The 14,705-nt window shown below is 41.1% G+C and overlaps 1 protein-coding gene across 5 annotated transcripts in view; it reads right to left on the reverse strand.

Moving 5' to 3' along the window:
- The window catches only part of UBE3D (ubiquitin protein ligase E3D), an 88,424-nt gene that overhangs the window by 55,438 nt on the left and 18,281 nt on the right, over positions 1 to 14,705 (reverse strand). For 4 of the 5 annotated variants that reach the window (XR_012628059.1, XM_074861940.1, XM_074861939.1 and 1 more), the window contains exons 7-8: positions 14,033 to 14,141; positions 8,702 to 8,871 (exon numbers count right to left, since the gene is read on the reverse strand). Coding sequence is in view for 4 of the 5 variants with exons in the window: in XM_074861940.1 (XP_074718041.1) it covers positions 8,702 to 8,871; positions 14,033 to 14,141 (279 nt within the window). In the remaining variant the exon portion in view is untranslated. Of the gene's footprint in view, positions 1 to 6,868; positions 8,279 to 8,701; positions 8,872 to 14,032; positions 14,142 to 14,705 lie in introns of those variants that run through there. The other variant, XM_074861942.1, reaches the window with a different exon arrangement.

Genomic DNA, 14,705 nt, shown 5'->3' on the forward strand with positions numbered 1-14,705 from the left:
CCTGGAACAAGAGAGATGCTTCTTTCATGCACAGGTGACATGAAGCTGGGAAGGGCCATCAGTACACCACATGCTGGAAATCAACAAGGAAAAAGGTTATGAATAAAATTAGCATGTAATTTGACAAAGGACAACTGCACAAAAACAGAGAGGAAGGCTGCTTATTAGACAGCAATCTACTGGAAAGGACCTGATGGTCAACGCAGATCAACAACTTGAACATGAACTGGCATGTTGTTAATAAAAAAGCAGACACCACACAACGGGTAATCACCTTCTCAGCAACGTTCAACCTAACTCAGAACACAGTTTTGTTATGCAGGTTTTGGGATCAGCCACCCCCAAACAGCTATCACTCCAAATGGGTTAATTATCATTGCAGCTGGTATCACTCAGCAGCCAGCAATGAACACAAAATGAACACAGCAATGAAGCATCAAAAAAACCCACGGCAAAACCGCAGGCCGAGAAGGCAGAAGCCCAGGGAAGAGGGAAAGCCTCAAGCCGCCTCACCCCTGAGCGGGAAGAGTGAGCTGTGAACTAGAGGAGTGGGGAATCAGAGCAGGTGGAGCCTGGAGTGACGATGCCCTACACCCCTCACGTACAAGAGCAGCCCCCAGGGAGCACGAGCGACCAGGATGGGCAAACAGGGCCTGGCGCGTCAGTTTGCGTGGACAGGGCACAGTCATCTCCTGGGCCTAGAAGTTATCTGAGCTAGTTTCATCTTATTGTCCTCCACGAGTAGATTGAACCATGGTCTCCACTCATGTCAAAACCACCACCAGAAAGAACGTGGCAACCCAGACGGAGCTGCCACACAAACATGCAGCGGTCCAGGTCCCGGGCTGCAGGGAGTGCCTGAGCCTGTCAGTCCTGCTGGAGGGCAGCAGTGATAGCACCTGTGTACGCTGCGATCAGCTGGATGACCTGCTCAGCCTGGTGGCGGAACTCAAAAAAGAGGTTGAAAGATTAAGAAGTATTAGGGAGTGCGAAAGGGAAATTGATTGGTGGAGTATCACGTTAGCACCCCTGAAGCACAAGGAGAAAATGGAGGCTCCAAAGGAGGAAGGCGATCCCTCACCCTCTTGCTACCAGGCAGAAGGAGGGGACCTAAGAGATGGGGGAGACTGGAAACAGGTCCCTGCTCAGGGAGGCAGGAAAATTCTCTCCTGACCTCCCTCACCTTCCATGGTGTCCCTTCACAATAGATAGAGGGCCCTGGAACTTTTGAATTAAGTAGAGAAGGAGGAAGAAAAGGAGTCAAACAAGAAGGAAGATCAAGGTCCACCAAGGACAGGTAGCTCTAGACCAGGTATTAAAACCAATTTTAAAAAGAACCCCAGAAGAGTCATTGTAGTGCGTGACTCCATTCTGAGGGGTGTCCAAGGCCCAATATGCAGATCAGACCCGCTTCATAGGGAAGTCTGCTGCCTCCCTGGGGCCCAGGTAAAGGACCTCACGGCAAAAATCCCCACTCTAGTGAGACCCAAGGACTACTACGCTCCTCTGTTTTTTCAGGTAGGTACCAATGATATTACCAGGAGAAGTCCTAAATCAATGAAGAGAGATTTCAGGTCCTTGGGAAAACTGATTAAGGGGTCGGGGGCACAAATTGTGTTCTCCTCCATCCCTTCAGTTGTGGGGATGGATGAAGAAGAATACAGGAGAACTCAACAGATGAACTTGTGGCTCCGAGACTGGTGTTACCAGCAGGACTTTGGATTTTTCAGTCATGGGTTAGTATACAGGATGCCAGACCTTTTGGCATCAGGTGGGATGCACCTGTCCAACAGGGGGAAAAGTATCTTGGGGCAGGAATTAGCTGGACTCATTGAGAGAGCTTTAAACAAGATATGAAGGCGGAAGGGCACAAAACTGGAACTCCCAGACATAAGCCCCAGGGTAGATTACCAGAGCTTGTGGGCTGTTGTGCCAGCAATGACCCTCACCCTGCTATCCCAGTGGAGGCAAGGGATGGAGACATGCAGCACAACAAAGATGCAAGGGATATTGATGGATCAGTAACTGTGGTAACACCTGTGAAAGCTCAGGCTGGAATTAGGATCTCTAAATGCAAACAGGTGCTGGGGACATCAGCCCATCTGAAGTGCATCTATACCAATGCACACAGCATGGGTAACAAACAGGAGGAGCTTGAAGCCATGATGCAGCAGGAAAATTATGATGTAGTGGCTATTACAGAAACATGGTGGGATGTCTCCCATGACTGGAGTGCACCAATTGATGGCTACAAGCTCTTTAGGAGGGACAGACAAGGAAGGAGAGGTGGTGGGGTGGCGCTGTATGTTAGGGACTGTTATGATTGCTTTGAGTACAAGTGTAGTGAAGACAGGGTGGAGTGTCTTTGCGTTAGAATCAGGGGGAAGGCCAACAGGGCAGATGTTGTAGTGGGAGTCTACTATAGGCCACCCAACCAGGACAGAGAGGTGGATGAAATATTCTATAGGCACTTAGGAGAAATCTCACGATTGCTTGTCCTTGTTCTTGTGGGAGACTTTAACTTCCCAGACATCTGCTGGAAATACAACACAGCAGAGCGGGACCAGTCCTGGAGATTCCTGGAATGTGTGGCAGATAACTTCCTGACACAGCTGGTGAGTGAACCGACCAGAGAAGGTGCCCTGCTGGACCTCCTCTTTGTGAACAGAGAAGGACTGGTGGATGATGTGGCAGTTGGAGGCCGACTAGGGCACAGCGATCATGAAATAATAGAGTTCTCTATTGTTAGGGAGGCCAGGAGAGGGGACAGCAGAACTGACATCCTGGACTTCCACAGAGCTGACTTTGACTTGTTTAGGCACCTGCTTGTCAGAATCCCTTGGGAGACGATCCTGAAAGGTATAGGGGTCCAGGAAGACTGGACACTCTTTGAGAATGAAGTCGTGATGGCACAGGATCTGGCTGTCCCCAGGTGCTGTAAGAGAAGCCAGCGACACAGAAGACCACCCTGGCTAAACAGGGAGCTTTGGCTGCAACTCAGGGAGAGGAAAGGAGAGTTTACAGCTTTTAGAAGGGGCTAGCTACTCACAATGATTACAAAGATGCTGTGAGGCTATGCAGGGTGGAAATCAAGAGGTCTAAAGTCCAGCTAGAAATTAATCTGGCTTCAGCAGTCAAGGAGAACAAGAAATGTTTCTGTAAGTACTTCAACAGCAAAAGAAAGACCAGGGAGAGCCTCCATCCCCTGCTAGACATGGAAGGAAACATGGCAACAAGTGATGAGGAAAAGGCTGAGGTGCTTAATGCCTTCTTTGCCTCAGTCTTTAATAACAAGACCAGTTGTACTGAGGGAATCCAGCCTCCTCAGCCAGAAGACAGAGACTGGGAGAACGACCCCCCTGCAATCCAGGAGGAGATAGTCAGTGACCTACTGCATCACATAGACATACACAAGTCTATGGGACCAGATGGGATACACCCGAGGGTGCTGAAGGAGCTGGCTGGGGTGCTCACCAAGCTGCTTTCCATCATTTACCAGCAGTCCTGGCTGACTGGGGAGGTCCCAACAGATTGGAAATTGGCCAACAAGATGCCCATATATATGAAGGGTCGGAAGGCTGATCCAGGAAATTACAGGCCTGTCAGCTTGACTTCGGTGCCTGGGGAGCTGATGGAGCAGCTCATACTAAGTACCATCACACAACATGTGCGGGACAACCAGATGATCAGGCCCAGTCAGCATGGGTTTATGAAAGGCAGGTCCTGCTTGACAAACTTGATCTCCTTCTACAACAGGGTGACCTGCTTATTGGATGAGGGAAAGGCTGTGGATGTTGTTTACCTTGACTTTAGTAAGGCCTTTGACACCGTTTCCCACAGCATTCTCCTGGCAAAATTGGCTGCTCGTGGCTTGGATGGGCACACACTTTACTGGGTAAAAAACTGGCTGGATGGCCGGGCCCAAAGAGTTGTGGTGAACGGAGTTAAATCCGGTTGGTGACCGGTCACGAGTGGTGTCCCCCAGGGCTCGGTTTTGGGGCCACTCCTGTTTAACATCTTTATGGATGATCTAGACGAGGGGATCGAGTGCACCCTCAGTAAGTTTGCAGATGACACCAAGTTGGGTGGGAGTGTTGATCTGCTCGAGGGTAGGGAGGCTCTGCAGAGAGATCTGGACAGGCTGGAGCGATGGGCTAAGGCCAACTGGATGAGCTTCAATAAGGCCAAATGCCAGGTGCTGCACTTCGGCCACAACAACCCCCAGCAGCGCTACAGGCTTGGGGAGGAGTGGCTGGAGAGCTGCCAGTCAGAGAGGGACCTGGGGGTGTTGACTGACAGCCGGCGGAACATAAGCCAGCCGTGTGCCCAGGTGGCCAAGAAGGCCAATGGCATCCTGGCTTGGATCAGAAATAGCGTGGCCAGCAGGGACAGGGAAGTGATCTTACCCCTGTACTCGGCACTGGTGAGGCTGCACCTCGATTACTGTGTTCAGTTTTGGGCCCCTCACTCCAAAAAGGACATTGAATTACTCGAGCGTGTCCAGAGAAGGGCAACGAAGCTGGTGAAGGGTCTGGAGCACATGTCGTACGAGGAGCGGCTGAGGGAACTGGGGTTGTTTAGTCTGGAGAAGAGGAGGCTGAGGGGAGACCTCATCGCCCTCTACAACTACCTGAAAGGAGGTTGCAGTGAGCTGGGGATGAGTCTCTTTAACCAAGTAACAAGCGATAGGACAAGAGGTAATGGCCTCAAGTTGAACAAGGGAAGGTTTAGCCTGGTTATTAGGAAGCATTTCTTCATAGAACGGGTTGTTAGGTGTTGGAATGGGCTGCCCAGGGAGGTGGTGGAATCACCATCCCTGGAGGTGTTTAAGAGTCGGGCTGACATAGCGCTTGGCGATATGGTGTGTTTGAGAATGCTCAGTGTTAGGTTAATGGTTGGACTGGATGATCTTCAATACCTTTTCCAACCTAGATGACTTTGTGATTCTGTGAACGACGAACATTTACCCTACTCAAATGTTTGTTTCCTCTGCATTGTTAACATTTACAGTAATACTGAATGTAAAGTGCAGTGATAGATATCCCAGTGATTTACTGGAGGAAAGAGAGTTCTGTTACTCACTGAAGCACAGTGTTCACAAGACATAATTCCTAGTTTAAGGGGAAAAAAACACTTCCATATCTAAGGAAGAGAAATAAGCATTATGTTAATTATGAAGAATTGCAAAACTGTGCTCTGAATAAAGAAGGAATAAAATGAGTTTTGGAGTGAGACCGTAAATTTCTGCTGACACCCTACAGGTCTTGAAAAGAAAGATCGCTTATAAAAGCTACTACACTCCAAGAGAAATAGTCAAGCATGTCCCAAGGAATCTGAACCTAAGGGTTACCTCAAAAAGGGGGTGCCTGAATGTGAATTATTAGGCAATCCCAGTTAGGCTCTCTCTAGCAGAGGCAGCTTGCCAGGGGAGAATTTCACAAAGCCCGAGACCTTGACTGCTACCATGGAACTGTGTATTTACCTAGAGTCAGTAGATTTGTGCTTGTTTAAGTAGACCAAGTACAGTTTTTTTTTCATTTCTTCAGCCATGTTTACAATGTGTGATTATGCTATTATATTTAGATATTACACATAAATGCTTTTATTTCTAGCTTACAGCTACCCAGCAGATTCTGCAGTGTCCACAGATAAGAAAGGTGCTTCGCAACAACTGAAGGTGACTCACAACAACTGAAGAGGCTCTCTGACATGCCACAGGATATTAGGATTCATGCTTATCCCTTGCAACTGTTGGGGTCTAGGTCACAAGCAGACCTCCTGTTGACTGCTTCCTACACTGGAGGTATCCTTGCTTACTCCCCACTCACAGGGAGCAGACCATGGGCTCTGGAACCTTTGCATTATTTCAAAGGCAGGTGTGCGTGCAGAAACAAACAAGGTAAGTATTATAATTATTATCAGAATGTGGAACTTGCACTACTCAAGAAATCAGACATTTTGTTCAGAATTCTTGAAATCATATTTGAGATTTAAATGCAAACACATTACATTAAATAAGTTGTACTGGTTTTGATGTTTTTGCTTCTGCTGTGTTTACATTCCTCTTCAATACAGAAAGACTTCAGTCTTATTGCACAGATCCAGGCAGTACTTCAAGACAACTGATAAATAAGTTAGTGGAAACAGACTGAAGTGCTAATGTCCTTCTTAGCGTTCTTTATTGGAAATATATAAATGAAAAACAATACTAAACCAATAGTTACTTTGGTTTCTGAACCTTAAAAAGAACCCTCTGTTCCTTCTCTTCCATTTTTGCATTTGTCCAGGGACTGGACAGGGAAGATGGCAATTACTGTCAGAGGAGAATTAAAACCTCAGCTCTGCCTTCTGCTCACTGCAAAATCCCAAAGATAAATACAAAGTAATCTTCAGAAACAAGTGATTTGTAACAAGTTTGTGTGGGAAAATGGAAAGAACTGAATATAATCTCACAGTAAAATTCTGTGGCTGAGAACTCCATTCAAGAAGAGCATTTGTGAATGTTTTTCTAAGTAGATATGACTTTTATCTCAGTATCATGTCAAAGTAACTGAATGTGTGTTAAGGTAATTAAATCTTCTCAGTGATAAAGAATTGAAACTTGAAAAGCAAAACTGTAAGTTACACTTCTGTAAGACAAGCGTGGTAAGTGAAGTATCCTTCATTTTAGAGAAGGTAGTGTTTCTTGCAATATCTCCCATTCTAAGAATAAGTAGTTTAAATGATAATACTTTAAGATGTATTTCGGATTGCTAAATAACATTTAGATCACAGAGGTTTTCCAATGACAACTTCTGAAGATACTACATTAATAAAGGTAGTTTTTTCTCTTACACGAATAACATTAATAATCTAGTATGACCTTTTCTCTAAACATTAGAATTTTGCATTCTCTGCCTATGTCAGAGTTTATTTCAGCTATTCAATATTGGAGGCTTGAAAAATAAAAGGATACGCTTGGCAACTTTCAGGAAAAACACTGCGACAAATCACACATTCTTGTAAGGTATATATTTCTCCTATTAAAATATTTAAGTTCATAGCACATGGTTGTTTGTCCGAGACAACATTTTTGTTGCATTTTTATGAGGTCTTGGGATATAAATTAGTTGTGTACTGACTGAATCTGGAGGGAATATCTTCTAAATTTGAAATACATCCATACCTCTTTAATTCTGTCATCTAGTTTCCAAGAATTTAAAGGAAAAACAACAAAACCAAATCACTATTTAAGTGGTTCTATCATTGCAGAAACAAAATCAGAAAATTATGCTAAAATCATATTCCATCATCTGCAAACACTGGAGACACTGCTTAATCAATATTCTCTTATTTCTGCTCTCCAACAGATAAAGACTTCAACATGTTAGGCATATGTTTTTCATAATGTAGACTTCAAAGCTTGCTGAAATCAAATGTTTCCTTTATGAGGGCCCCAGTAGACTTGGACACATCCAAGAAAAACATTTATGTGGCATTGTATTCAATCTCCTTCCTTGCATCTTCTCTTTCCCCTTCTCTCAGAGCCCCATTTCTTTTTGAATTAATGCCACCACTGGGCCAAAAGCAAGTTAAAAGTTAAACACAGAGAGGCTAATTAGATAATTCAATGAACTTCTGAATCTTATCTAGAAAGGACTTTGAGGATATGCTATATGCTGAGAGTATGCTATACTGATAGAGCATTATTCATATTATTCTGCTAGGCTATATGCATAGGTATCTTTTAACAGGGACACTGTTAGATGCATTGTCCGTGTATACAGAGATGGTCATAACGCTAATTTATTCCAACCCATCAGACAGCTCCTGGAATACTGACGATAACTTGACTTAAACAAATTCCAGTCCTGTGAACAGCTCTTTCTCTTGCAAAACAAAGCATATTTTTCAGGTAAAAAACCATCAAGACTGAAGCTGAAACAGGCAGGTATCATTTGCTAAACTACTAACTACCCACCTCTACCCTCCTGGCTTGTACCAAAGAGGTCCAAATTCTTTACCAGGGGAGTGCAGAGAGGGTCACTTGTGTAAGTAACTTGACAGATGAGATCAGATTTTCACACAAAACACAGAAATTGAAGGCAAAGAGGGAGATCTGGCTAAATTTACACATCATCCAAGAGTCAGCCCATGCTCTTTATCTCCCCTCAATTTTTCCTCCTCCCTGAATTACATCACCTGGAGCTACAGCTGCAGAGCAGCATGCTTCTGAGACCATATGGACAGAACTCACTGACCCTCCATAAGATTCATGGCACCACCATCTTTCCAGCTTCTGTCAACAGAGCCAGAAAAATGACCAAGCTCTAGAAGTGCAGTGAGCTAACACAGGGAAAAATTGCATAAATAAAAAAGCACATTACTCTCCTGTGTAACAGAGACAACTTCTATTTGAATCATTTACCTAAGTTATCTACATGTGCCCCTAGAAACAACATAACTTTTTGATCTACATTTTATTATTACAGTGCAAAAATTTAACAACAAGATTCTCTCTGGCTGTAACAGAAACCAAATGCTACTTCTCTGCCATTTTCCTTAAAAAAAAAACCCCAAATTAAAAAAAAATTATGTAATTTCAAAGAGATACATCTCTGAGATTAATGGACTGTCCAAAGAACCTCAAAGAAATATTGCTGCCCTGAAATGCAAAACAAATCAAAGATCAGAACGTGAGGTGAGAAAAGACTGTACTTACTCCTTATTCTTGCTTTTAATGCATGGCTGGTAAAGGACTTTGACAGCATTCCAGGTCCCCACTGGTCCAGAGCTAGGCATGAAAATATCTCCAAACAATGTAAAAACACTGTGGGAGGAGGAACTTCCTAAAGACTCCACCAGCAATGTGTCAGAATTTAAAAGCCATATCTATAAAATGAAGAAATAATGTATTTTACTCTAGATTACATGAATTTCAATTTCTCCCTTTACTCTGATCCTATATCAGCTGATACTAAAGCCACATTCTTACAAAGCTTCTAACAAAGTGTTAACAGACATAAATTGACATTTTATTATTCAGCACAGTCTGCACAGCTTCTAGTGGAGAAAAACAGGTTAATACAATAAACCGATGCCTGATTTATCAGTCAATCTTAAGAACATCATTTCTGTGAAGCTGCCTCTTTTTGTGGCTGCAGCACATTCCCTTTGATAGTAACAAAAGAAACAGTCCCAAGTCGTCTGTTTAAGTACCAAATGGATTACTTCTCTAATTTGATAGTTTTTTAGGAAATAGTCAAGCATATGGTGTTGAACAACTGAGGGCTAAAGACAGGGAACTTAAAGACTACCCACTGGAATTGCCAAAAATTAAGGATTTTTTTAAAAAGCATGATATAGTTATGACTGGATGGAGCTAAAACATGCAAGGAAAATGACAACAATTAATGTGATCTAAAAGGCAGGCTGGGATTTTCACACGGCTGTAACAGACCCTTACTTGGAAAAAGGATCTTGATCAAATTTGGTAATGGGACTGGAATTCTTCAGCACTACTTGCTCACAGCAATTCATAGGATATTTACCAGGGAGAGTTTTGAGAAATCTGAACTCTTTGCATCCCATTATGGATCTTATTTAATCTTTGCATGATTGTGCATCAGTGTTCCAACTTGAATTCAGGGCTTTCATGCTATGCACTGTACAAAAAAGGCTTTTCCTTTATTCACAGCCTGCAGTAGTGATTTGAGTTACCAATGGAAATCAATTTTTACAAGTCCTGAGCCTGTATGAAATGTTTATATATTAAATATTTATCCTAGAAAACAGGATATATGCAGTGGTGCTCACTAGAGAGTAATCTTCTGCATCTCATGACCGAATGAGCTTCACATAAAACAAGTTACATGATGTTAGGTAGCAGACATATGATATCCCCTGTGGAGGGAGAAAGCCACCGTTAACAGGACACATAGTATATGTCGTAATTGAATGTGACAGTCACAATTTAACAGAGCCCAAGGCTCAGAACATTACAGTGGAAGCTTCATAAAGGAGGAATGAGATATATTGATAAAGATGTCTTGGGAGGGGATGGGAGGAGGAGAATCACTTTAGCATATGCACATAAATGATGACAAGCAACTGTACTTGGCTTAGCAAGTGGCTGTTCATCAGTTTTGCTCTGGTAACTCACTGTACACAGTCATAGCCTAAACTGCAAAATATACCTCATTAGCTAGGACCATTACACATGGTGCTTTAAGCCAAGTGTTAAGAGGTGTGGAGAAAAGGGGGAAAAAAACCAGAAGTGACCTATACACACAGACCACTGCCAGGTTTGCTTTAACTAAACAGAGTTCCTTCCTTTTGAATTTATTAATATTTCCCTGTGTAGGAGCCTCCTGGGATGCTTTTCAGAAGGGGAATATCCTTCAAACTAGTCAAGAGAACAATGCAGCAACAGCTGCCTACTCCTTTCAGAATGCTTCTGCAACTGCTTTAGAGAAAGCAACCAAACCATCTCATTTGCAACACGGTCCATCTGAAGAGTACTTCCTTCTACCACAAGTGTGGATATGTGGCATCTGACAATAATGTTCTACCACTTGTTCAGAGTATGTCTTTGTCTCAACAGCGATGCAACAGATCTGTATCAATAATTTAGCACACAATACAGAGAAAGCAAATGAATCTTTGCGGATAGAAGGACACTTGGCCATGAGAAAATCAACTTCTGAACTACATTTGCTTCTTCAGGCAATAATTTCCTTCTTTCCCTCATGCATGAATTATTTTTTGATCTTGCTTTTGGTCTGAATGAGCAATCACTCACCAAGACTCTGTGTGTTGACTCAAAGCAGTTTATACATGTTATTTCTGGCTAACATAGTTTTCCATTTTGATCTGTGCTTTCAACTATGTTACTCGCAATGTACAATTTTTCCTTCCTCTCTACTGCTTTGTACAGCAGAGCCTGCACAACCCAATTCCTTTCATATTAACTTCAGTAAGAAAAGAACCTTTACAGAAAGATGAATATATAAAGTTTAGAATTCATTGGTAGTGCAGATTGATGACTTCTTCTGAAATGACAGCATCAGAAGAAAGTGTTTGGTTTTTTGTTGGTATTTTTTTCATTGTTTTTGTTTTGTTTTCTTTTTTAAATCACCTTGTCAATAGGCTTCCAAGATGCTCCTAGGAGAAAAGCTGCAACAAATCTCAGTTATACTTTATGACACTTGATTCAAACAGGTGAAATACGACAATTTACATTCTGTGATCAGTTTCCTAAAATCTCAACCTGTGTCTCCAGCATCAATTTGCAGACAATTAGGCATCAATTCGAATTTAACATGGCTAAAAAAAAGCTGTTGTTCTTCCTTGCTAGTTCCTTCTTAGTTATTGCAGACATTACCATTACTTTCATCATCACACAGGTCAGTAATGAAAACATCTTCCATTACAGCTTCTTTGTCCTCACATTCAGACTGTTCAGGTAAAGATGTGGTTTCCTCATACTTCACAAAGAATAAAGCTCTCTACGAGAGCTGGGTTGCTAAGTCTCAACAAGGTACTCATCTCACATCTTGACTACTGCAATGTCCCCCTCTCCAGCCTTTGACAAATGCAAATTTGTTCTGCTCATGCTCTCCAAGCCATGGTCCAAGAATCAGTATCCGATTGACAGGTCTCTCCCATCTTGTTACATATTTATTTTCTTGGGATATCTTCTCACTACCTCTCCACTTGCTCCTGAAATACAAGCTGCCTTACTTTCAAAGCTCTTTGCAGGCTAATCCCACTCCAAAAAACATCTTTCATTCAGTACTGAAAGACTGGAGTTAGTATTAAAACACTCCAAACTCTATCACACACCTTTTGATTTTCACAGATGTATCTTTTTGGGTTTTATCAGGTTGATCCCACCCATGGGATGAATTCCCTGTATCCATCCACAAAACTACTTATTTACCTCTCTCAAACCTATCCTTATTATAGTACAAAAAAAAAAATGACATCTATTAAGATGCTGCTATGCTGCCCAATAATGTACCATTTTGCTTGTGTTCTCCTATCTCACTGTCCATTTGCTGTCCTCATCTTATTCTTAGCTTGTAAGCCGTTCAACTTCAAGGTAAGGAACCCTTCAATAGCAGAGCAAAGAGAGGAGGCAAGTGATTCATCTTTTAGAGAATGTGAAGAGGGCAGAGATATAGTTAGGACAAGTAAGGAAATCTGTATACACTACTTTTCTTTTTCCTGAGACAAAGAGACCTTTAATTATTGTCATCCTTTAAAAAAACCCCAAACATAAGTAGTATATAGCTTGCAGGAACTTGGTTATCCCCAACTTAAACAACAGAAACTCATATTATGATATCTGCAAATACCATAACTGGTAATGTTGATACATGCAGAGGAAATAAGGAAAGTGAGTATACCTTATATTTGTGATTTAAAAAAATAATTTAAAAAGACCTGTGAGAGACCTGAACTTTAATTATCACATACACAGCCTAAGCTGTGTGCATTCACGTATATAAGCACAAACACTGTGAATGAGAGTCTTTGGCTCATTGTCAAAACAAACAAGTGGGACAGCTGGTCCATGATGCATCAGTGATGAGACCACTTGTCTAACTTGGCTGTGTACTACCAGCCTCGAGCACCTACATTTTTTACTGTTTAGCTGTTTGCAATCATTAATATAAACAGTGCTTACATTACGCTTGTGTCCACAATGCCTCTGAGTCCTAAGACTTAACCCACAACTCCAGAACACCTGCTGATGTGTACAGAGTACCTAGAACCTCACCCTGGACATGAGTAAGTGCTTTCTGATGTTAAACACACAAAAAAATACTAATAACTCACTAATAAAAAGGAAAGGATGCCAACCAGAAGCCAGTGCCTATGCTAATTCAGCCTGCTCCTCTATTCAACAGGTTGGCAAAAATGCAACTCAGAGCTAAGAGTAACGGCAATCTGCTAAATATGGTGATTTTTTCCTTTAGAAGATAACCAGTTTGTTCTATATAATCTACTAGACTTAAGCAACAGAATATTAGGGAACTTGGAAACACATAATCTACAATGAAAAAAATCACAACAATTTTTAATGACTCCTCAATTAGATTATACATAGTAACAATTATGGGTCTGCTGTTGAGAACTTACTTTATCATAACAGAAAAAGTATTTCTCGGTGGTTGCATAAATGTTATCTTGGCACTAAAATTTATTTAAAAGCAACAGATACACACTTACCTCAGACCCTGGATGTTCAGAAATTATAGAACTTGGACAATGTATATATAAAACAGTTTATTTCACTAGATTGCCTACCTCAACAAAGTGCATCTCTAAGTTTATCCAGGGTAGGAATCTACAATCATGTATTTCTTTATCTTTGTGTCTATGAATTACTCATACAAATTGCAAAATCTGAGTCCACAGAATTCTGTGCCTATATTTAGTTCATGAATAAAATTAAACATCCCAGGTTATACCAAGTGTATAGTATCAAGATAATTCCAGATGAAAATTCCTATCCATCTTAAAATATGAGGAATTTAGCTGTCACTATTCAAATATCAAGCTTAACCAATTTTAATAGCATTAGAATATTAAGTATAACTAGCAATTTTATTTTTGTTTGCAAGTACTCTCCTGCTGACTTAAAACAATATTTGTGAAAGATTCTACTCAATTTAATGAATTTCTGGTGATTAAAGATAAGAAGCACTGGAGCAAGAAGATGAGATTTATGTTATAAAGTCAAAACTTAAGCTTTCCATATTTTCTGAATACATACAACAGTGTTATTTTTGTGCTACTTGTGGTGCATCTGTAGTACTTTTGTTACTGTATTAATAGAGAAAATTTATATATATACGTCTACTTGGATTAAAAATGGGGGAAAATTTCTTACTTGAACAGAACTCTTCAGAACTATTTGAAGAATCTGAATTTGTTAATTTTCTTTAAACATACAATCATGAGCAGCATAAAACATACATCTTAGGGAGCTGAGATTCATAGGTTAAACTTTTTCAGCAGGACAAAGATAAAAAAAAAACCTTACCAGAATATAGATTTTTCCATTATCCCCTTTCACGGTGAATCTAAACGTGCTTTTAGCAGAGGACAATTCCACAAGACACTGAGCAACCATGCCCTGTACGAATTGAGACCTGTTTAAGAATTAACCACATATTACATGTTTTCATAACGACTACAGGGGCAAAGTCATTCATATCGACGCAGTACAGATCCATACTGTCAGTTCCATTACATCCTACAATCACTTTTTATTGAGATGGAGCTTCTTTATCTTTCTCTTCCTCAAAACCAGAGGACTTTATATTTCCTGCAACAGGAATTTTTTAATCGATCAGAAGTCTAAATTGCTCCACATCCTTTATTTTGACCAACACCAAATGTCAGATGCTGAATAACAGCCTTTCCCTATTATATTTTACATGTATGAACACAAAGTTAAGAATGATGCACATATTTCAAAGATAATTCACAAAAGGAAAGAATTGTGACTAATGCATAGTACATGATACAAGATAGCTAGATCAAGTTCTGTTTCATCTTAGTCTGTAATTCAAGCTGAATTACTTGAAAATTCAAAAATCTCACTTCCAATTAAACATTTCAAGCTTTATTTAACTTTACATAATGTAACCTTCCGTTTCCACAGTTAGTCACCAGACATCATGCAAACTTAAATAGTTCAAAATAAATAAGTA

Source organism: Strix uralensis, chromosome 3, assembly GCF_047716275.1.
Source record: "Strix uralensis isolate ZFMK-TIS-50842 chromosome 3, bStrUra1, whole genome shotgun sequence".
Classification (NCBI taxonomy): Eukaryota; Metazoa; Chordata; class Aves; order Strigiformes; family Strigidae; genus Strix; species Strix uralensis.